The sequence below is a fragment of the Gasterosteus aculeatus genome, chromosome 21 (assembly GCF_964276395.1).
Source record: "Gasterosteus aculeatus chromosome 21, fGasAcu3.hap1.1, whole genome shotgun sequence".
In the NCBI taxonomy this organism is placed as follows: Eukaryota; Metazoa; Chordata; class Actinopteri; order Perciformes; family Gasterosteidae; genus Gasterosteus; species Gasterosteus aculeatus.
Window position 1 is genome coordinate 15,511,367 of NC_135708.1, and position 24,370 is coordinate 15,535,736.

At 38.1% G+C, this 24,370-nt stretch overlaps 2 protein-coding genes and 1 pseudogene across 3 annotated transcripts; all 3 read left to right on the plus strand.

The window, feature by feature from the left end:
- Window positions 1-2,755: 2,755 nt before the first annotated feature.
- Window positions 2,756-7,115, plus strand: LOC144390204 (neoverrucotoxin subunit alpha-like). Its single transcript, XM_078096627.1, has 3 exons — window positions 2,756-2,810; window positions 4,811-4,910; window positions 5,378-7,115. The coding sequence occupies exons 2-3, from the start codon at window positions 4,820-4,822 to the stop codon at window positions 6,784-6,786; spliced, it is 1,500 nt and encodes a 499-aa protein (XP_077952753.1). The 5' UTR covers window positions 2,756-2,810; window positions 4,811-4,819; the 3' UTR covers window positions 6,787-7,115.
- LOC120811905 (stonustoxin subunit alpha) lies at window positions 2,776-22,446 on the plus strand. 2 transcript variants are annotated; one of them, XM_078096625.1, is made up of 5 exons: window positions 2,776-2,792; window positions 17,340-17,382; window positions 17,507-17,606; window positions 19,330-20,799; window positions 20,888-22,446. In XM_078096625.1, exons 3-5 carry the CDS (start codon window positions 17,516-17,518, stop codon window positions 21,448-21,450), a joined length of 2,124 nt encoding a protein of 707 aa, XP_077952751.1. In that variant the 5' UTR covers window positions 2,776-2,792; window positions 17,340-17,382; window positions 17,507-17,515; the 3' UTR covers window positions 21,451-22,446. The 2 variants fall into 2 exon arrangements, with proteins under 2 accessions (XP_077952751.1, XP_077952752.1); XM_078096626.1 differs by lacking the exons at window positions 2,776-2,792; window positions 17,340-17,382 and having other exon boundaries at window positions 17,504-17,606; window positions 19,467-20,799.
- On the plus strand, window positions 6,950-7,473 carry LOC144390205 (stonustoxin subunit beta-like; annotated as a pseudogene).
- Window positions 22,447-24,370: the final 1,924 nt, after the last annotated feature.

Genomic DNA, 24,370 nt, shown 5'->3' on the forward strand with positions numbered 1-24,370 from the left:
CTCTCTTCAAAAAGGGAGACCAGAGACAGTGTGCCAATTACGGGGTTATCACACTACTCAGCCTCCCTGGTAAAGTCCACTCCAAGGTACTGGAGAGGAGAGTTCGGTCAATTGTGGAACCAAGGATTGAAGGAACAATGCGGTTTTTGTCCTGGTCATGGAACGACTCTTTACTCTCTCCATCATGGAGGGGGCCTGGAAGTATGCTCATCCAGTCTACATGTGTTTTGTGGGCCTGGAGAAGGTGTATGACCGGGTCCCCCGAGAGATAATGTGGGAGGTGCTGCGTGAGTACGGGGTGAGGGGGGCCCTACTTGGGGCCGTCAAATCCACGTCCAAGTTCGTGTCCTTGGCAGTAAGTTTTTGCCAGAGCCCATCACCAGCCATCAGATAAATCTGTGCTGACCGGTCTAGAAGTGATCCTGAGAAATCTTCAATTTTTATCTTGCATTCGGTCCGTGTAGATGTGCTGCCTTGACAAATCTTTTTAATTGACACAAATATCTCAACATGATTAATAGCTCTGTGTTAATGTGTTAAGCTGAATAGTTCTTTTAAACAGGTGATGACAAAAAGTGAAAGTAGGATAGGTCTGACTCAGGTTTTCTGCGAAAACGGATAACACATATTGCTAAATCAACACAGTCCACTGCCAACACTGAACAGCCGCAATAAAACCCCGTATACATTATAAAGTTTTATGTTTATTGGCAAGGACGTTTCTATCTCATCATACTGTGCATGCTATCTTTAAAATCAGTTACATGTAAGTGAAAGTGAACACAAGAGAGCTTTTTCACATCAAAGCATGTGACTTGTCAATGAATAACAGCAATGATATATAAATGGCTCATGGCCATGTGACGCTCTAAACATGATTAATCGGATTGTGAACTGGATTCATAACTTGATGGGAAGTTAATGTAAAGAAATCAAAAGGGAATTCACGTATGACAAATCAATTCAAACTCTGTCTCATCGAAACATTCACAATATGTTGCATAAATATGCATTTGATGAATCACAAATGAATTTATTAGGTTTTGAAAACTTACTTCAATGTGAAACACATTATTTGACCAAATCAATATTTTCAGTGGGACTCTACAAGTTGGCTAATTCTTTTAATTTTGTCTCGTTAATCAAGCATTGCAGGCTATGGTGTAGTTAAAACTGTTAAAGGACCCATCGTATGCCCAGTTTTGTTAAAAGTAAGTTCCCACACTTGTAAAAGAGGTATGCTGGATGAACGAGAGATTATAGTTCTGCTTCTGAACAAATAGATGCCAAAATTGAGTGTGTGTGTATGTGTGTGTATGGCTTAAAAGTACTGGCTCCCCGATCATAATAAGGTCGTTACAATCTCATAGGTGTGTGGTTCACAAGCATTCTCTTTTTCTGCAAAATTGTACACGTTGAATTATTATTAAAATGACATTTTGTGACCCCTCCAACAAGCTTTTTCAAGTATTGGAAAAAAACAATAGCAATCACTTTCAAGTAAACCAGATTGCTCCATCAGACAAAAACTAGTGAAATGTACCACCATCTTGTTAGAAGAAGTCAAACAAAGTTTTTTCTGTGCAGAAATTAATAAATAATTGACCGTAATTAAAGTGTTTTGCACTGAATATGTAGCCTGCGCAAAAGAAAACTAAATTAGTGGAGACATGAATGGGTCATCTCTGATAAAACACATTTTAATTTGTTTAATTAGTGACTGCAATGAGTCTGCTTTCCAGTCTTGCTTTTCTGCTTATAGACTTGATACGGCCTTGCAACTCATACTCAATGTTGCGCTTGGATCTGTATTTTGTTTTGAGAGAGGCAACGAGTCCATATACTTTGTACTTTAGTAAGATGGTTCTCAATAGTTGTTGAGTTCTTGAACAAAAAATAACCTGTAATACCACTTTGACCGACCAGAGGGTCGCTGCCCACAATTTGAGAAACAGTGGCTTAAGGTCAAAAGCAGTAAACCGTCTGCATTTAGTAATAATTGCTCATCTATATATTTTGCAATAAATTCACTACAGTATTGAAGTTTGTAATTTATTATGCACAAGTTGACATCCATAGAAGAAGTTATTAGTGATAAGAAAGGAGGACATGAGAACAAAGAGACAAAGTGTCGTAATGAGCTGGGTGAGTTGCACATATTTACCCTTTCTTGGTCTCATTATTCCTCTGTTCTCTACAGGAGTCTTAATGTGTTGGGCCTGTCACAATAAAGAGGAACTGCTCACTAAACAGGATTTTGAGCAGGTTACTAAATGCTATAACTGTTTAACGTTATATTAAATCATGATGATCATCTATGAGGTTGTCGTTGCACAGGGGTTCAGAGGGAACGCTGGGAACCGCAAGGTTGGTGGTTTCAGTCCTGGCTGTCCCATGTACCATGTCGAAGTGTCCCTGAGGAGGACACCTAACCCCTAATTGCTCCCTGGGCAAAATGTAAAAAGTCATGGGTTAAAAATGTAATATAAGTCGCTTTGGATAAAAGCGTCAGCTAAATGACCTGTAATGTGATGTAATGTAATCAATGCCCTGTGACCGCAGGTAACGCGGTTATCAACGAGGGTGTTTCACAGTGCTGTGGTGGGGGGAGTTAGGCTCATATCTTAGGGGAATATTACACAATGTTAAGATCTGGCAGAAGTACATCTGAAGGCGTGTCGTGTCATGTGCAGAGTCACAGCTCTCCGACAGAATAAAAGCAGTCGGACAACATCACAGATCATCACTCTGGAAGCTCCAGCTGAACGACCAGGAGACTCTCACAAGACTCTGATTATCACAACACCCAGGTGAGGACAGGAAGAGACAGGTGAACATTTACTGCTTAACTGATCTGCAGTCAGTGCAAAGATATTAGTCTTTTTGTTGAGATATATACATTTCCATCAGAAGACTATTTTATTAGTATTGCAAAAAATCGGTTTTCAACTAGAAACCAAGTCTCCCACATATAAAAGGCTTACAGCTGACAATTTGCAAAAATACATAACATCATAATAAAAACATCAAAGAAAAGTTGGAATCAGAATTAAATGTCATAATTGAAGATAAAACGGCAGAAGATCCGACCAACAAATGTCATAAAGGCGTCAATAGCCAGCTGTGGAAAGACTTATATAGGAAATTAAAAAGATATTTCAATACACCTCTGTGAGGACCCTTGGCTTCATTATCACCAGTGGCGGGTGGCCAATAGAGGGAAATGGGGTGTCGCCCGACCTGGAGCGCTCCGAAAAAGAAAAGATTATATTAATCAGGAATGAGGAATGAGGAATATTTATTGCCAAAATATGTTAGACATACAAGGAAGTTGAAATGGCGGTTGGTGCATAACATCGGACAGTAAGACAATGAGACAAGGGACAACAAGACAAATAACAAAATCACAAGAAAAATGGCATGTTCAATTTACAGATTTACAATGTAACTCTACAGTGTAAAATAAAATAGAAAGCTCTGGGCTAGGGATAAAGGATAAAAAGGAGATTCAATTAAAAATAAAACATTAAAAATAAAAGTGAACAGATACTTTACACAATTGTATTGTAAGAGTATGTGAAAGTGACAAGTGTATGTGCATGTGGAGTGTGAAGGGAGTCATTGGTGGAAAAAGGGATGTCAGTCAGTGGGGAACCCGGGCACTCTTAATGAACCCAAATTACCCAAATGACCAAAATGCCAACATTTTTGTTTTTGAAACATGGAATGTACCCAGTAATATTTGTAAAAAATGATATATTAAAATATATGCTTTTCTTGCACGTCTCTGCCTGTCATACGCACGTCTTCATGCGTGTTTGATTGCGCATGGGGCAAGTTCAACATTGCCCTCAAAAGGCGGGTCTAAGAAGCACTTTAGCTAATTGTTGATTAAGTAAAAAAATGTGTGACATATGAGTTAGAAAATCAGTGTCCTTAAATAGACTCAGCCTGCCGCAACAATAGTTTTTCCACAAGTTTGCGTGTTCTCGTCCGGACCGGTATTGACAGGTGGAGGACATTCTGGAGGAAGTAAAGAGATTTTATTGTCATTCAAGCAGACGAGCTGACTGACATTTATACAGTACATGTCATAATATCACACTGACTATTTATTGATATATATATATATATATATCAGTGAGGGTGACAAAAATAAGATTGTCAAAGTGTTATTTACTGCTTTTTTCATGTTGGAATAAATATTAAATATTTAACCGCAAAGTAGTAATGTGTTTTTAATAACATAATTGTTTTGCATTAAATCAACCTGAGATGGTATGTGGATGTAGATGGTTGTGTGTATCTGGACAGATATGTTTAAGCATTTGTCGGTGTAGATGTGCTTGTGTTTATAAACTATTCATACTAATATAACTGTCTTTTTTATTTGCTATTTATTTTATGTATTATGTGTGGTGGAAATTAGTGGATAAAGCCCTAATGAATCAAAATTATCTTAAACTTGTTTGTGAATGAGTATATTTTACTAACTAGAATATAGAAAAATCATAGAGAATACAGAAATCATCAACACAAGCCGTAAGTACAGACAGGAGTCAAATGATTTAATTCAGCTGAAGAGGGACACAATGTTCCTTCTCCCTTTTAGGAGCAGGAAGATCTGACAAAGCTTCTAGTGTGACAGTTTGAAAGACAGATAGAAGACAATGAAAAAGCTGAGCCATTTGTGAATCAGTTAAAGAGAGAGTAATAGTGTGCATGTGCTTAATCAATATCCCCCCAACATTATGTTTATTTAAAATGTTAAGGATTGCCCTATTGTGTTACAAAAATCTGTTCTTATCAGGTTGGTGAAATGGCCGCAAATCAAATAGAAGTTGCTGCCCTGGGTCGACCTTTCACCCTCGGAATGCTCTATGATGCTCAAAGAGATGCACTCATCACAGGTAAGTCTTGGATTACACTCTTATTGAAATTATTTATCTGTGTGAATGTCTTTTACAGCTCTGCTTAAAGGGACTTTGAAATTATTTTACTATTTAATCCTCCCCTTTTTTAACATTATTTTTCACTAAAGGAATTATCAAATCCGTTTTATCTCTATGACAAAGCTGTGAACATCCATTAGTTTTTAGAGAAGCGTGCTGTATTATTAGCTAATTATCCAATGCTTGATGATAATAATATTTTAGTTTTTCTGGTCAAAGGTTTCATCTTATTAGCTGGCTTTATATTATTGGCCATTTATGGGCTAATTATCTAAGTATGACGAAAAGTAAAAACACCTTATTTGGTTGTCCCTGTTCCATTCTGCCATAGGTAGTCACTTCTTCTTCTTTGGCTTTAAAGATTTAAAAAATGTATTTATTTTTACGAAATGATCTTCCTGCTTTGTGTTTTCTGCTTTTTACAGGTTTGACGTTGTGGGATGATAAAACGCTACAAGGGAAGACGATTAAAAGTCTTAGATCAAGCAGTGATTTTGTCATTAATGATTCCGACTCTATTGAATCAAAGTCCTCTCTGCTGGATGTTAATGGTTCTCTGAAGGCCAGCTTCCTCTCTGGACTGATTGAAGTGGGAGGATCTGCCAAATATCTGAAAGATCAGAAAGAATTCAACAATCAGAGCAGAGTTACTGGTCAGTACAAATCTACAACCCGCTTGGAACAGTTGTCAATGACTGACCTGATGACCTTAGAAGCCCGTCAAAAGGACGTCATCAACAAGAGCTCTGCAACACACATAGTCACAGGCATCCTTTATGGGGCAAATGCTTTCTTTGTGTTTGACAGTGAAAAGTTGGAAAGCAGCAGGGTTAAAGAAATTGGGGGCAGCATGGAAGCGCTAATTAAAAAGATCCCCTCGTGTGGTGTAGGGGGCCACGTTAGCATCAAGCTGACTAAGGAACAAGAAGATTTGAGTGCTAAAGTTTCCTGCAAATTCTTTGGAGACTTCACCCTTCAAAGCATCCCTTTAACATATGGAGATGCAGTGAAGACCTTTGGACAACTTCCACAGTTACTGGGGGAAAATGGAGAGAAAGCTGTCCCAATGAAGGTCTGGCTGATGCCATTGACTACTTTATATCCAAAAGCTCCTAAGCTGGCGAGTGAAATCCAGAGTGGACTGGTGGGGAAGATACAGCATACTCTTGAAGATTTGAGGGAAATCCAAATGAGAAGCAATGAATCTTTAAAAGACAAAGTGGTGGAGAACTTTCCACATATTAAAGAAGAGTTAGAAACTTTCCAGAAGTTGTGTCGCCTCTATACATCAAACCTGCAGGGGACCCTGAAGGAGAAACTCCCCTCCATCCGTGAAGGTAAAGAAGATGAGAGCTCATTAGAAAGAAACATTGACAACAGAGACCAGTCCCCATTCAATCAAGAAATACTAATCCAGTGGCTGAATTATAAGGAGAGAGAAATCAACGTCATCAGATCCTGTGTGGAGACCATGGAGGGAACAAAGATCGTCAAAAATCAGTTTGAGCTTGACAGAGAGGTTCTTGCTGGAGATGTAGACGATGCTTTGTGCTTTGTTTTCACCTCCACCAAACGGGGCGACACTTACCTTGATGTGATGGCCACATATTTGGGTACTCCTGCAAAGGGGAGCACCACTGAAGACCCGTGGTTCTACTCAGATGAAGTCTTGACCTCTATGAGACAAAAAGCCAAAACCTTCCAAGACTTTAGCAAAGCACAGATAAACAACAACCGGATCCGTTTCCTTATTGCAGTCATTCCAAATGACAAATACAAAGGAGCAACCGTCTACCATTACAAGCAGGGCAGACTGGTCAGTGAAGATATCTGAGGACCTCACCTTGATCCTGAAAAGATCACAGACAGACGAGGTCCGATCTTTTGTTGAAGTTTATTTATTCTTCTTATTTAAATACACTGTTCTAATCAATGTTCCGCAGAAACTTGAAAAAGGAATTTGTTTGGTTCTCTCCATCAAATGCCTGTGATCTCACCCAAACATTGTTCAAAATAACCTTGTTCTGTCTGATGGAAACAAGAAGGCAACATATGGATAAACATGTCATTAATATCCTGATAAACCGGAGAGCTTTGATGTAGATACTCGGTGTTGTGCCGAGAGGCTTTATCTTGCCACCATTACTGGGAGGTAGGTTTGGATAATGCTTCTAGTTTAATATATATTCTTGTAGCCGTTACATACAAGATCATGCAAAGAAAGGGAGATGTTTTGGAAAGCAGAATTGGGAAATAATACCCTATCTTGGGCTCTGCCAGTGGAATCCAAGTGAAAGCCGCTCACTCACTGCACTGCACAATGCAAAACGCGAGTGGGAATCTAATCCTGATGGCTGCTCAACACTCGGTGTGTGTCTGGACTGGCCTGCGGGCACTCTGTCCTTCTACGAAATATCCTCCAACACACTGACACACCTTTCGCACCACATTCACTGAGCATGTGTACCCAGGCCTCTGGGTTTATTATGAGGGCAACAACGTCTACCTGCGTCCTCTTTAATAGGACCAGTGCTGGTGACTTGTTGGATCGTTGGTCTGCTAATAGAGGGACGGGGTTACAAGTAAAGTTTCAAAGGTAAAATGGCATCACATGTTAGCTCAAACTTTTTATAAGAAATTCCCAAAGTGTAAAATACATTAGGTTACAAAATATATATGTAAATATATATATATAAATAAAATGACCTTGCCCTGCATCAACAAATTCCAAAAGTAACAAAATATTTCATTTTCAGTTTCTTACTTGTTCAGTTGATGCATAATCTCAATATGGTGTCTGCCTAAAAGTCAGATTTAACTGTATTTGTGAATCACATTTTTATTTCGATTCTTATTGATTTTAGAGCTTTGGAAACTAATGTTCAAAACCCAATGTCAAAACTTGTGCAACTACTTTGTAATTTTGTAAATGGTGTAGTGGACTGGTTTAATAAAGTACTCTCCCTCAAGTTAAATTGAAGTGGTTATAATAGGAAATAGAAGTTGTGATACAGAGGTTTCCTGAACCTTCACAGTTCACAGGCCTCTACTGTCTGTGCTCCAACTCAAGAACAACAACATCAGGTTGAATACTCTTCCCATCCCTCAGGCATAGTACTGCCTCCATTTTCAATAGTCCTTTAGGTTCCATTAAGTAAAAGTACATAAATCACATTCCTTGTGATGTAATAAAAACTCCTGGAGCCTCTGCTATGTTACAAAAACACATTGTCATAAGCAGCGCTTGATATTAACATTTTTTCTCACCAGCAACTGTGGCTAGTGGTTTTCCAACGTTACCAGACACTCAGGCATGTCATTAGCCACAACTTTGTTGTTGGGAAAATAAGTTTTATTTGATCAAAGTTGACTACGGTTTGCTACAATTTACCTGGAGAACTAGATTTACAATCCTTTCAAATGTTAATGACCATTGCAAACACCCAAATCACGACTACATGAAATGTATATGTATATATGAAATGTATATGTACCTAATCTTCAGCTCTTATAAATGTGTAAAGCTCATTTACTATGAAAATCAGAATGGTTAGCTAACTGTTAGCGGGCTGAAGTCACAGTACTTCAAAGACAGATGTGCGTGGAGATGAAGACCCGTTTAACAGCTCAAGGCTGTTCGGCAGACTGTCGGCCAGCGGAGATCCATGCAGATCCACCTGCTCCGTTCTCTGGCGACGGTAGGCATCTTTGCAAAGAATATTAAATATTTGGCAGTTCATTGTGGCTGTAATTAACCCGTTTTACACTGGATGTGCAACCGGTCGGTGCAAAGTATAGCAGAGCAGATATGTATGGACGATCCCATACTGATAAAACATGTTTTAATTAGGTCATTAGTAGCTCTCAATTCATGCTCAATGTTGAGCTTGGATCAGTATTTTGTTTTGAGAGGCAACAGCAGTCCATGTACTTTGTACTGTAGTAAGATGGGAAGTTCTCAATAAAGTTATTTAACTAAAATAATTTGGAATTTACCTATTTACCCCATCTGTAATACAACTGCGACCCACTAGAGAGTTGCTCCCCACTGCTTAAGAAACAGTGGTTTAAGGTCTTTTTTTACTCAGTGAAGTTTGGCATTTTTTATGCACAAGTTGACATCTATAACAGTTGATTTTAGCGATCAAAATTAAGGACATGAGAACAAGAAGAGAAAATGATAAGCTTGAGCTGCCCATCTTTACCTTTTCTTAAAGGTTTCTTGTTGGGCCTGTTACATTAAAGAGGAACTGCACACTAAAACAGGATTTTGAGCAGGTTACTAAATGTTGTAACTGTTCTCTGTTTAACTTTATATTAAATCATGATGATCATTGTTAATGCCCTCTAGCCACAGGTATCAATCATCTCAATGAGGGTGTTTCACAATACTGTGGTGGGGGGAGTTGGGCTCATACCTTGGGGAGATATTACACAACGTTAAGATTCTACAGAAGTTGTAATGTTTTTCTGGCTCTGGAAAATCGTTCTCTCCTCCACTCTCTAAAATTAAATCTAAAATCATCAATGACAGCACAGTACTTAAATTATAATTTACAGGCCAAGTCGTGCAGTACTACCCTCCAGAATCCTTGGATTACAACAGGAATTTTAAAGTCTATTAAATATAAAAGTAGGCTTTACAAATCCTATATCAAAAATCCTTCAAACTTGACTAAAGAGAAATATATTTCCTACAAAAATAAACTAACGCAGATCATAAGAAAGCGTAAAAAAATTCCATTACATCGAACTTTTACAAGCTTCACAGGGGGATAGCAGGAGGTCATGGAATGTGTTAAATGAAGTCCTCAACAGGAGACACAAACCTACTACTTTGCCTGACTTTGGAAATGCAAAAGCTGATCTTGTAGAGAGTTTTAACAATCATTTTGCTTCAATAGGTGCAAACCTGGCTGAGAAGATAAACCAACCCCAGGGTGTGAACTTTAAGCATTTTCTTTCTGGTAGCTACATTGACTCATTTTTTATGATACCAACAGATAGTACTGAGCTCCTCAAGATCATTTTGGACTTGAGGAGTTCATATACCGCAGGTGCAGATGGAATATGTAGTAAGATTATGAAAGCCATTGCAAATGTCATTGTAGAGCCACTGGCTCACTGCATCAACCTCTCTTTACTTACAGGTACTGTACCAAAAATGACAAAAATTGCTAAAATAATTCCAATTTTTAAATCGGGTGACAGAAATGATATGAACAATTATCGACCCATATCAATTCTACCCACTTTCTCCAAAGTAATGGAGAAAGTGGTACACACCAGACTCACTGGCTATCTTCAAAAACTAGATATTCTTGTTCCCTCTCAATACGGTTTCAGGAAAAATAGTACAACATCTATGGCAATACTCGATCTAATAGAACAAATACATGACTGCATTGAAGAAGGGAAATGTGGTGTTGGTATTTTCCTGGACCTATCAAAAGCCTTTGATACCATTGACTTTGATATTTTACAGCATAAACTCTACCACTATGGTACCAGAGGTCAAACACTTGAATGGTTCAGAAGTTACTTATATGAGAAGGAACAGTATGTCCATGTCAATGATCACAACTCCACTTATCAGCCCATGACCTTTGGGGTCCTCCAGGGTTCAATTATAGGGCCACTCTTATTCATTTTATATATAAATGATTTCATAAACTCCTCTAATATATTTCATAAAATTATTTTTGCGGACGACACTAACTTGTTTACGTCACACAGGAACCCACATATTCTACAAGATACAGTAAATGAATTAACTAAAGTAGACTACTGGTTCAAATGTAATAAACTGTCATTAAATGTGATCAAAACTAATTACATTTTATTTAAATCATGTAAAAAATTTAAAAACGTCGATCACTGCCTGATTAGGATTAATGGGCAGGAGATAAAAAGAGTGTATTCCACTAAATTCCTGGGGGTCCTCATTGACGACTCTCTTAGCTTTAAATGTCATATTGAGTATCTTGTAAATAAATTGTCTAAGTATGTTGGCTTGTTTTATAAGATCAGACATTTTCTACCTCGGTCTGCACTTCTCACTCTATATAAAACTCTCTTCGAACCACACCTTAACTATTGCAATGTGATATGGTGTAACACTTTCACCAGCCATCTCAAAAAACGTATATCCTTGCAAAAGAAAGTCATACGGGCTCTATCCTGGTCAGAGATAAATTCCCCCACTAAACCTTTATTCCACCGTTTTGAGGTACTAAGACTAACTAAGCTAAACGCATACCATAATGCTTGCCTTATGTTCCAAATTGTCAACGGACTGAACTCTAGATTGAGTAGTCTTGTTCCTATCACCAGCCCCCAGCACACTTACCATACGAGAATCAAACCACGTATATCAGAAAAATGCCGCCGACATGTGCGTGCTAGTATGAGTGTGGTCTGTAGGGGGCCGCAAATTTACAGGCAGCAGTTTTATTTTACAACACTCTGTTTTGTCATCCTGAAATCATTTGACATCATTTTGAATGTATTAACAAATAGAAATAATTTTTTTTGTGTTTGGAAGCAGCACAACCTCTCCATTAATCTTTAGCTGACGCTTTTATCCAAAGCAACTTACAATAAGTGCATTCAACCATAGGGATACAAACTCAGAAGAGCAAGAAACAAGAACGTGCAATTTCCTCAAATAAGCCAATTTACAATTTGCTATAGATAAGTGGCATTATAAGTACAATTTAAGTGCTACAATTTGTTAGTCTTTTAGTCGAGGTAGAGTCCAAAGAGGTGTGTCATTAGTTTGCGGCGGAAGACTTGAAGGCTCTCCGCGGTCCTGGTGCCTTCAGAGAGCTTGTTCCACCATTTCGGAGCAAGGACAGCAAAGAGTCGTGATCTAGTCGAGTGTTTTGCTCTCAATGAGGTGCGGTCTTCAAGGTAGGAAGCGAGGAGAGCCAAAGACAAGTTCCTGAAGGGAGGAAATAAGGATCTGGTGGTTAACTGTGTCAAATGCAGCAGAGAGGTCCAGAAGGATGAGGACAGAGGGGTGGCTCATATATTAATTATATTTATATACATATATATATATATATATATATATATAGATATATTGCAGAAGGTTTTCATATACTATACTTATTTCAATCTTATTTTTTATTTGCACTATACACCACACTGCTGTAAATCCCAAGAATTTCACAATCTTATATTTTTAGTATGACATATTTGGTTTACTTGGATTTTTTATGGCCATTCAGGCTAAGGTCCATACATCCATCCATCCATCTTCAAACTGCTTATCCTGCACACAGGGTCGAAGGGGGGCTGGAGTCAAACCCAGCCAACTTCAGGAAATAGACAGGGTACACCAATCACAGGGCTGACACAGAGACAAACAACCATTTACACTCATATCCACACACCTACAGGTTGTTTTGAGTTACCAATCAACCTAAACCCCAGAGCATGTCTTTGGACTGTGGGAGGAAGCCAGAGTACCCAGAGAGAACCCAAAAATACACAGGGAGAACATGCAGACTCCACACAGAAAGGCCACTGGGCGGAGCCAAACCAAGGACCTTCTTGCTGTGAGGCGACAGTGGTAAACCACATCATCGTGCTAGTAGACCGTACACACTCATGTGACTCTAAAGACCTTATCATGATCAGGGGAATTCTGTGGAACTAATACTGGACTTATGTGTCATTGTTGTACAGTGTTAGTTCCACAGAATTCCCCCAATCATGTTAAGGTCTTTACAGTAATTTTAGTGTGTACGGTCTACTAGCAGAACAAGGCTCAGTTCTCGCCCCAGGCATTCTATGACTTACACCTTATCCTGAATGGCCATAAAAATCCAAGTAAACCAAATAGATCACACAAAAAAGATAAGATAATACTTTATGAGTCCGGCAGTTGGGAAATTCTTTTACAGCAGCGTGGTGTAAAGTGCAAAGAAGAGACAGTAAAAAATAAGATCGAAACAAGTATTATAAATATTTAGTAGTAAATAAAAAGAATCCTCAATAACAAATAAAATATTTTACAGACAGTCATTATATAGCAGTTATTATAGTGTATATATACACGCGCGCACACACACACACACCACACCACCTTAAACCTTAAACAGTTACTGCGAAAAAATGTTGACAACTTCAGAGAGCTTTCAGGTGTTGATTACATCAGACTTGATACGACCTCTCAATTCATGCTCAATGTTGAGCTCGGATCCTTATTTTGTTTTGAGAAAAGCAACATCAGTCCATGTACTTTGTACTGTAGTAAGATTGGTTCTCAGTAAAATTCTTGGAATTAAATCATTTGGAATTTCCCCATTGACCCACCTGTAAAACCACTGAGACCCACTAGAGTCGTAAGCAGTAAACCCTCTGGATTTAGTAAGAGCTCATCTAAATATATTGAAATAAATACAGTACACTTTTACACAGAACCATTTTTTATGCTAAGTTTAGATCTATAAAACAAGCCCTAAATAAATATTTGCATTGGCATTAATGCTCCGATACAAATTGTGCCAGGTCGTCATGAGCTGGAGTTGCTTATATTTACCTTTTTTTTGGTCTCATTATTCCTCTGTTCTCTACAGAATTTGTAATGTGTTGGGCCTGTTACATTGAAAAGGAACTTCACACTAAAGCATGATTTTCAGGTTACTAAATGCTATAACTTCTTTGTTTAACTTTATAATGAATCCCGATGATCATTATTGATGGCCCCTAACTACCAGTGACAAGGATCTCAATAAGGATGTTTTAAAATGCGGTGGTGGGTGGAGTTAGGCTCATACCTTGGACGAAATAAAACAATTAAAACAAAAAAATAAACAATTTTAAGATACGGCAGAAGTGACATCTGAAGGCGTTTCATGTGCAGAGTCACAGCGGAGGCTCTGCGACAGGATAAAAGCAGTCGGACGACATCACAGATCATCACTCTGGAAGCTCCAGCTGAACGTCCAGGAGACTCTCACAAGACTCTGATCGTCACAACTTCTCCATGTGAGGACAGAAAGAGACAGGTGAACATTTACTGCTTAACTGATCTGGTTGTTAAAGTTGAAGGTTGCATGGATTCCAGTCAGTATCACCAGATTCTTGCGAACAATGTTCAAGATTCAGTGACAAAGTTGTAGTTGCGCCGAGGCTGGATGCTTCAACAAGACAACGACCCTAAACACTGCTCAAATTCTACAGAGGCGTTCATGCAGAGGAACAAGTACAACGTTCTGGAACGGCCATCTCAGTCCCCAGACCTGAATAACAATGAATATCTTTGGTCTGTTTTAAAGCGGGCTGTCCATGCTCAGAAACCATCAAACCTGACTGAATTGGAGATGTTTTGTAAAGAAGAATGGTCAAAAATACCTTCAACCAAAATCCAGACCCTCATTGGAAGCTATAGGAAGCGTTTAGAGGCTGTTATTTCTGCAAAAGGAGGATCTACTAAATATTGATATAATTTTTCGGTTGGGGTTCCCAAATGTATGCACCTGCCTACTTTTGTTTAAGTAATTATTGCACACTCTCTGTAAATCCTATAAACTTCATTTCACTTCTTAAATATCACTGTGTTTGTCTGCTATATGATATATTTAATTGAAATTGCTGTTCCGAACAACCAATGATACATAAAGGAAAATCTTGAAAATGATCAGGGGTGCCCAAACTTTTTCATACCACTGTGTGCGTGTGTATGTGTGTGTATATATATATATATATATATATATATATATATATATATATATTGCACAGGGTTTGCATATAATCTATCTCTCAATAAGGATATTTTAAAATGCTGTGGTGGGTGGAGTTAGGCTCACACCTATGTATATTTTTTAATAGATATATTGGACGGGTTTGCATATAAGCTATACTCTGTGTGCGTGTGTGTGTGTGCGTGTGTATATACATACACTGCAATAACTGCTATATAATGACTGTCTGTAAAATATTTAATTTGTTATTGAGGATTCTTTTTATTTACTACTAAATCTTTATAATACTTGTTTCGATCTTATTTTTTACTGTCTATTCTTTGCACTTTACACCACGGTGCTGTAAATCCCAAGAATTTCCCAACTGCCGGACTCATAAAGTATCATCTTATCTTTTTTGTGTGATCTATTTGGTTTACTTGGATTTCTATGGCCATTCAGGATAAGGTGTAAGTCATAGAATGCCTCGGGCCAGAAAGGAACGTTGCGATGGCCAACAGGGGAGGAGCTATGTTTGAATGTGCAGCCAATCACATACGGCTGATTCTTGTGATGTTTCAACACGAGCCGGGGCGAAAGGCGAATAGAACTGAGCCTTGTTCTGCTAGTAGACCGTACACACTAAAATGACTGTAAAGACCTTAACATGATTGGAGGAATTCTGTGGAACTAATACTGTACCTATCTGTTACACAAACACACCACCACCTCAAACAGTTGCTGATTAACTGCTGGGGAAAGAAGATTTCACAGATTTGCGTCTTTATAATTAATAGGTCATTTTTTGATAATCAAATCTTCACAGTGCTTTTAGAAAGTTGTTGATAAAAGCATCACTTTAATTAAAAGAAATATGTCTAATATGAATTTGGACTATTGAACTTTACTATAAAGTTCCCCGATCATGATAAGATCTTTACAGTCTCATAGGGGTGTTGTTCTTAAACTGTTTCTGTCACGTCCCACTTTGGAGGAAAAAAAGATGTTAATGTTCTAACAAAATTGTAAACGTTGAATTTTTATTAAAATAACATTTTGTGACATCTAGGATTTTTCAAATATTGGAAAAAATCAACTGCAATCACAATCAAGTAAATCAGATTGCTCCATCAGCCGTAAACTAATAAAATGTAGCACCATTTTGTTCGAACAATGTAAAAAGTTTTTTCGATGCAGAACTATATTTCGCAGAAAATAGTTAATTTGGGCTGTAACGTACGCCAAATACAGGTCAAAAGTTTTGTTCATTTGAAAAACAAACGTGAACTTGAAAGTTCACATTCAAGTTTTATCGTTGAACATTGAAAAATACAGCACTGTATTCAAAATAAAAATAAGTGGATGAAAAATATTATATTATTATTATAAAAATGAAGTGAAGATTGACATTTTTTTCAGTCTTCACATATATTGAAATTCACTGTATTTATATTTTTCGCATTTTTTTCACATTCAGACTTTTGACCCTGACCCTGGCGTGGGAGGGGGGCATGTAATCAAGAAAGATCTGAAAGTTTTGAATCTGAAAATATAAGATTTGAATCTGAAAATATAAAATCTGCAACCGAAAATATAATACAGTGAATATCTAAAAATAAATACAAGTAAAGATTAAAAAAATATAGAGCTGAGTCAAAACTATATGTAACCAGAAAATATTTTTATTTTATTGAATACATTGTTGTATTTTTGAATATTTAACAACAAAACTTTAACTTTCAGGTTCATTTGTTTTTCAAATGAACAAAACTTTTGACCTGGATTTGGCTCCATAGTATGAAACCTGTTTTGCACTGAATATATAACCTGTGCAAAAGAAAACAAGATTCATGCACCATCTCATACTGATAAAACACATTTATAATAGTTTAATTAGTGGATCCAATGAGCCTGCTTTCCACTTTTCAAAACAGGGCTGCACACATAATACAGCCTCTCAATTCATGCTCAATGTTGAGTTTAGATCTTTATTTTGTTTTAAAAGAACACAAATTTGCCAGCCAGCCATGTACTTTGCATTGAGGTAAAATGGGAAGTTCTCAATAAAGTTCATGAAATAAAATAATTAGGGATTTCCCCATGCACCCCACCTGTAATACCACTGAGACGCACTCCTAGACGGTCGCTCACAAAAGTTTAAGAAAATCTGGTTGAAGGTCATAAGCGGTAAACACCGGATATAGTAATAATAGCTAATCTAAATATATTGTAATAAATACATTGCATGTTTAACCAGTGGCATTTTTATGCACAAGTTGATATCTATAAAAAAGCTCTAAATAAATAACTCTTGGCATTATAGCCGTAATAAAAATTGAGGCCATGAGAACAAGGACACAAAGTGTTTCGCATATTTACCATTTCTTGGTGTCATTATTTCTCTGCTCTCCACGTATTAAAAGTGTTAATACGTCTGGGCATGTTACCTTAACTGCACACAGAAATTAAATTTTGAGCAGTTTACTAAATGCTAGAACTGTCTTTAACTTTATATTAATCATCATGATACTCATTGTCAATCTCTAACCACAGGTAACAAGGATCTCAATGAGGGTGTTGCAAAATACAGTACTGGGTGGAGTTAGGCACATACCTTAGGGGGGATATTACACAATGTAAAGATTCTGCAGAAGTAACACCACCAACAACGACCAGGAGACTCTCACAAGACTCGGCTGATCATCACAACTTCCCCATGTGAGGACAGAAAGAGACAGGTGAACATTTACTGCTTAACTGATCTGCAGTCTGTGCAAAGATATCTGTCTTTTTGTTGAGTGAAGGTGTAGAGTTGACAAAAAAAAATCACAATACTGTAATATGTAAATCTTTTCTCATCAGGTTGGTGAAATGGCCTCAAATCAAATGGAAGTTCCTGCCCTGGGTCGACCTTTCACCCTCGGAATGCTCTATGATGCTCAAAGAGATGCACTGATCACAGGTAAGTCGGGATGCGTATTGTTGGTTTTTCTTCGAATACCGGTGCCTAAAAGAAGCCTGAACTAATACTGAACTAATACTAATACTAATACTAAAAAAAACATGAACCACAAATGACGATTGACGACATTAAAGAAAAGCTTTCTTTATTGCAAAGGCAAATTTTTCTATTCAAATTTAACAAAATATTAACTGTATACTGTAAATATAAATAAATACAAAAGACTTGGCTTCAAACTATAGCTTTAAACTTTTTAACTTCAAACTATGAACAATATATACACTGTTAACAACCGTTTACAGTATACTTGTGTCCCCTAGGCTTCTAAATTTTTGGGACAAACTGGCCAATAGGGGGGGTAGTCATTTTTAGTCAGACTACGGTCTCTCTGTTGGTCGGAGCTTGCTCACCTGGCTGTACGCCCACATGTCGGGGCGGAATTGCCGTGCACAGCAGACAGTTGTAAAAGTGGAAAAAACATTTACTTTATTGGGCGGGGGGCAATATAATAGTAGGAGAAACACAGACTTATATAAATAGAACGTTGATGGTTATCTACTGTAGCCACACAAACGGTAGGCTGTCGTTACCTGTTGCGCAGACAGATTCATCAGAGTAGTGTAAAAAAGGGATTTCAATCGGCTCAGGCCCCAAAAGGAGGCACCTAAAACTGTGTTGCGTTTTGGTCCAGTAGGTACCAGTTGTATTGGCACCGTTTTTTGCTACCCAACTGTACAGGCGGCTGGTGGAAAGTTTCACATACAGTAATAAGGACATCTTATTTATACAATTTAGATTACAATTTAAATTAAAATAAATAAAAAAATATGTATATATAGACCTCCGGTCTTCCAGCACTTCGGAAGACCGGAAGCAAACAAAGTTGCGTTAACTGCGTTAAAATTGTTTATCGCAGGGGTTTTCAACGTTTTTCAGCCCAAGGACCCCCATATTGTACGGAGTTTGGTCCGCCATCTTTTATTTTTGAGCTTCGCACTCTTTAGACGTGAGCATGAATGCGATCTGATTGGCTGGGGCCTGTGCTGACGTATTTGCATGAAAGAAGCTGTGAATGAACCAGTGCCCAGCTTGAGAGAGCTCCTGTGGGAAGCTGAATATTGGATTCATGTTATTGCATATTTAAAGACAATAAATACAATTCTGATTCTAAAGACAAAAAAAAAACAATGGGGAGAAAATTGTCTTATCAACCAAAAATCATGCGAACCCCTGCAGTACCTCCGCGGACCCCCTGTTAAAGACCTCTGGTTTATCGCATTAATCTTGGCCACAATAATGGCATAGAGTACATGTAAAGAGGCTTTGAAATCATTTCACTACTTATTTCTCACCCTTTTAACATAATTATTCACCATTAAAGGAATTATGAAATGCATTTTAGTTCTACGGCATAGCTGTGCATGCTGTAATATTCCTATGATTACTGTAATTTTGTTTTTCTGGTCAAAAGTGTCTCTGTTTCTTACTTGCTCTTTTGGAATCAAACAGCTAGTTAGGTGGCTTTGTATCATGGGCCGTTTAATTGGCTATTGATTGGCACACTATCTAAAAGAATGTTAAATATGTAGAAGTAAACACACTTTATTTGATTTTCACTCTTCCCTTCTCCCATAGGTAATCACTTCTTCTTCCTGCTTTAAAGATTGATGGAATTCTCTTTCACAAAATTATCCTACAGCTTTATGTTTTGTCATATTTAAAGGTTTGACGTTGTGGGATGATAAAACTGTACAAGGGAAGACGATTGAAAGTTACAAACCCAGCAGTGAATTTGTCATTACTGAATCCGACTCTATTGAATCAAAGTCCTTTCTGCTGGATGTTGATGCTTCTCTGAAGGTCAGCTTCCTCTCTGGACTGACTGAGGTGGAAGGATCTGCTCATTACCTGAAAGATCACAAAGAATTCAAGAATCAGAGCAGAGTGACTGGTCAGTACAAATCTACAACCCGCTTGGAACAGTTGTCAATGACTGACCTGATGACCTTAGAAGACCATCAAAAGGACGTCATCAACAAGAGCTCTGCAACACACATAGTCACAGGCATCCTTTATGGGGCAAATGCTTTCTTTGTGTTTGACAGTGAAAAGTTAGAAAGCAGCAGCGTTCAAGAAATCGGGGGCAGCATGAAAGCTTTGATAAAAAAGATCCCCTCATTTAGTCTTAAGAAAAACGTTGACCTCAAGCTGAATCAGCTGACTAAGGAAGAAAAAGCCCTGAGTGCTAAAGTTTCCTGCAAATTCTTTGCAGACTTCACACTTCAAAGCCTCCCTTTAACATACGAAGAAGCAGTGAAGACTTGTACACAACTATCACAGTTACTGGGGGAAAATGGAGAGAAAGCTGTCCCAATGAAGGTCTGGCTGATGCCATTGACTACTTTATATGGAGAAGCTGCTAAGCTGAAGAGTGAGATCAGCGGTGGACTGGTGGGGAAGATACAGCATACTCTTGAAGATTTGAGGGAAATCCAAATGAGAAGCAACGAATCTCTAAAAGACAGAGTGGTACAGGACTTTCCACATATTAAAGAAGAGGTAATGAATTTCCAGAAGTTGTGTCACCGCTACGCATCAAACCTCCAGGGGACCATGAAGGAGAAACTCCCCTCCATCCGTGAAGGTAAAGAAGATGAGAGCTCATTAGAAAAAACCATTGACAACAGAGACGAGTCCCCATTCAGTCAAGAAAAACTAATCAAGTGGCTGAAAAATAAGGAGAGAGAAATCAACGTCATCAGATCCTGTGTGGAGACCATAGAGGGAACAAAGATCGTCAAAAGTCATTTCGAGCTCGACAGAGAGGTTCTTGATGGAGATGTAGACAATACTTTGTGCTTTGTTTTCACCTCCACCAAACCGGGTGACACTTACCTTGATGAGATGGCCACATATTTGGACACCCCTAAAAAGGGGAGCACCACTGAAGACGAGTGGTTCTACTCAGATGCAGTCTTGACCTCTATGAGAAAAAAAGCCAAAGCTTTCCAAGACTTCACCAAAGCACTGAGGAACAACAACCGGATCCGTTTCCTTATCGCAGTCATTCCAAATGAGAAATACAAAGGAGCAACTTTCTACCATTACAAGCAGGGCATTCTGGTCAGCGAAGATTTCTCAGGACTTGATTCTGATCCTGAAAAGATCACAGACAGAAGAGATCTGATGTTGTGTAAGTTCATTTTTATAGTCAAATACGCTGTTCTAATCAATGTTCTGCGGAAACTCTAAACCTGAATTTGTTTGGATCTCTCCATCAGATGCCTGTGATCTCACCCTGGACCCAAACACAGTCAATAGTTACCTCGTTCTGTCTGATGGAAACAAGAAGGTAACAAGTGGATCAACATGGCAGAAATATCCTGATAACCCAGAGAGGTTTGATAAATACACTCAGGTGTTGTGCCGAGAGGGTTTATCCGGGCGCCATTACTGGGAGGTAGAGTGGTATAATGACTTGTTTAGAAAACGTATTTATGTAGCTGTTGCGTACAAGACAATTGAAAGAAAAGGAATGGGTGGCAGTAGCGAATTTGGAAACAATACGCTATCGTGGGCTTTTGGCCGGGGAGGAACACGTATATTATCCTTACTTCGTGCATGGCACAATGGAAAGGTGTGGGAATCTCATCTTCACTCTGATGGATGCTCCACACTGGGTGTGTATCTGGACTGGCCTGTAGGTACTCTGTCCTTCTACAAAGTCTCCTCCAACACACTGACACACCTCTACACCTTTCGCACCACCTTCACTGAGCCGTTGTACCCAGGCCTCTGGGTTTACAATACGGGCAACTACGCCTACCTGCGTCCTCTTAAATAGGACCAATGCTGGTGACTTGTTGGATCCTTGATCTGTTAATAGAGGGACAGGGTTACAAGTTTCAAAGGTAAAATGACATCACGTTAGCAAGTCTTTTTAACACAATTTTGAATTTTGCTACTCTTAAACTATACTGCAAATTTTTATTGTACTTTTTATTTTTTAACATTGTGTTTTTAATGACTAATGTTTCCATCTATGCTCTTAACTCGTTCTAAATCTGTTTTTAATGATTTCATGTGAAGCAGTCTGAACTGCCTTATTGTTGTAATGTGCTAATAAAATGTTTGAATAAAATGTTTGAATCACATTTTAATTTCTGCTATTTTTCCTTTTAGAGCTTTGGAAACACTAATATTAGTATAAAACTTGTATAACTACTGTACATTGTCATTTTGTAAATGGTAAAGTGACCAAGTTTAATAAAGTACTCTCCTACAAGGCTTGTAATGCACACACTTAAAAAATCTGGCTCATACTATTGATGGTCCCTCAGACTACTAATAGCTCACTAATAAGTAGATCAAGTGCCAAAAGGCTGCACAGTGAAGCTCAAACATCCAGATGTTGTGATAATAAGCAGTTTTGAGATGTTGACTTTAAAGATCCAGATTTCTGAGCACTGCAGCCTTTGGCGACCTCTGCTGGTCAGACATCAGACAAAGCAAGGACACAATGCATACTGACAATAATGACGTGATCCACAATGAGTGATTGTAGCATGCCGTTTACTTATAAACGTTTAAACCCTAATAAATACAAACATATGGATAATTAGATTGTATGGTTATACTGGTCGGACTGGGAGAATAGAAGGATTTGGCCTTTTCAGCCACTAGAGGCACCTTGGTGGCTCTGGAGTGACACGAGAGTTCGTAGCAGGAGCGATCAACACAGTCCACCATCTCCATCCAGCCCTAAAAGAGAGAAACAACTGGTCTTTACTCGCATCCAAGTTCTCATTCCATATCTCTGGATAAAAGACAAAAAGATTTACATAGTTGTAAAACTGTAAATGTTCTCTGACTCATTTCATTAAGCCGTCACTGGAAAATGCGTTCTCATTTTTTTTATTTGCCCCTCTGAATATCCTCATGTTCCCATCATCTGAACGCCGTCTAAGTGAACGCATAAACGTTATGGCCGTCTGATTCAATTCTTAACCATTTTCCACCAACTTAAATAGGATTATTAGCAGTGTATTTCCCCTTTTGATCTCATGAAAACGCGTGTTTTGAATATTTCTAATACTACCTCATTTTACAACATGGATCGAGTCTTCAGCGGCAGTGTCCCTTTCCTGCCAGTAGGGGGCGGTATTGGATGAACTCTGTGTTAACTTTTTGTCGCTCAGAATTAAGATCAGAGTCTGTTTTATTTCTCATGTATGCGTACACGTACTAATTAAATTTCGGTTGTATGTGGTCTCAACGTATTGGCCTCCTCCCCTCTGGGAGGCGCTACAGGGTGCTCCGTTCCCGGACCAGCAGGTTCAGGAACAGCTTCATCCCTGCGGCTGTCACTCTACTGAACTCTGGCCCCCACCCCCCACACACATCTCCCTCAGTGACTGTACTTCCCCCCTCCACCCTGGCTTGACTGCCACAACCTCCTCCAGCCACTAAACATTTGCACTGCTATTGTACTGTATATCCATTTCCTACTGTTCATATTGCATAATTATTTCTTACTGTACGTATCTATTTATTCACTTATTACACTTTACATATGCACATACTCTGCACTTTTTGCTATTTTGCACTATTGCAAAATATTCTATTTTGGATGTTAAACTGCAATTTCTTTGCCTCAGTACTTGTACCTTGTGCAATGACAATAAAGTTGAATCGAATCTAATCTAATTCTGTCATTATTTTGTTGTGTTTTACCTTCCACCACTTGGGGGCGTAAAGCTGCTGACAATTACGCCTCTCAGTGAATGTAATCAGGATCACCAGGAAAAGGTGGTGGTTGCAAACCGTTTTTGACGTGTAAAGCTATTTGATAATGTATGATAACCGGTGGTAACAAATGTTATGATTTTTTTAAATTTTCAATACAATAAAAGGTATTCTAGGTCTTCTATTTGGGAAAACCACAAATGACCAAATACTTCACAATACGTGTGTTGGGAATCAATAAGTTGAATGAACATATTCATACTGTATTAAAGAAAAGCAGTAACATTTCTTCTGGTCCTAATACAGCGCATTAAAAAATGAATGTCGCCTCTGAGAAATGGTATTAAATTAATTAAAAAAGTAAAACAGATGTCTTTAGTTAACAAGAAACATAAAACACACCTAGATTTTTTAAAATGATATAACAATTGAAACTATGTTCATGCTAAAGAAATCTACATTAGGTACACTTAATTAAATATTTGGTCTCTTCACCACAACCACATGAGGGTAAAAGGCCCCTTTGTTCCTTTTACAAAGCGATCAAACAACCCGTTTCAACAGTAAAATACAGAAAAGGCTGCAGTCTCATGTTAAAATGTTCTGCTTCTTTATTCTGAAATTATTTGACATAAACTTTGAATGTTTTGACGCATAAAGATATGGTTTTATTTATTTATTTTTTCCATGTATTTTAACCTTGCAGGTCGTAAATTGAATACAGTAAACATTAAAGACCAGTTTCTCAAAAAGGATCTTAACTGCAGGTAACACAACTAAGTGCTACTGTGCAAGTCATACTTTTTTCAGTTGTTCAAAAGACATAAAAATTCCTTTTTCAAAACTATCTTCTAGTGCTGGATTCCTCTCATGACAGGTCCCCAGAATTTTGGTATTTAAAGTAATAAGTAGAAGTTAATTTGGTCTAAAAGGTGTTTTGGGTGACCGTCTCATATTCATTCCAATATTTTTGTGGACTTACAATATTTTAATGAAATGCTTCATGATAGGATTTCCTG

Excerpts from the sequence above, each read along its gene's own strand:
- LOC144390204 (XM_078096627.1), top strand. The coding sequence starts at position 4,820 with ATGGCCGCAAATCAAATAGAAGTTGCTGCCCTGGGTCGACCTTTCACC. Across the intron at positions 4,911-5,377 it reads AAGAGATGCACTCATCACAG|GTTTGACGTTGTGGGATGAT; the intron begins GTAAGTCTTGGA and ends TGCTTTTTACAG.
- LOC120811905 (XM_078096625.1), top strand. The coding sequence starts at position 17,516 with ATGGCCTCAAATCAAATGGAAGTTCCTGCCCTGGGTCGACCTTTCACC. Across the intron at positions 17,607-19,329 it reads AAGAGATGCACTGATCACAG|GTTTGACGTTGTGGGATGAT; the intron begins GTAAGTCGGGAT and ends TCATATTTAAAG. Across the intron at positions 20,800-20,887 it reads CAGAAGAGATCTGATGTTGT|ATGCCTGTGATCTCACCCTG; the intron begins GTAAGTTCATTT and ends TCTCTCCATCAG.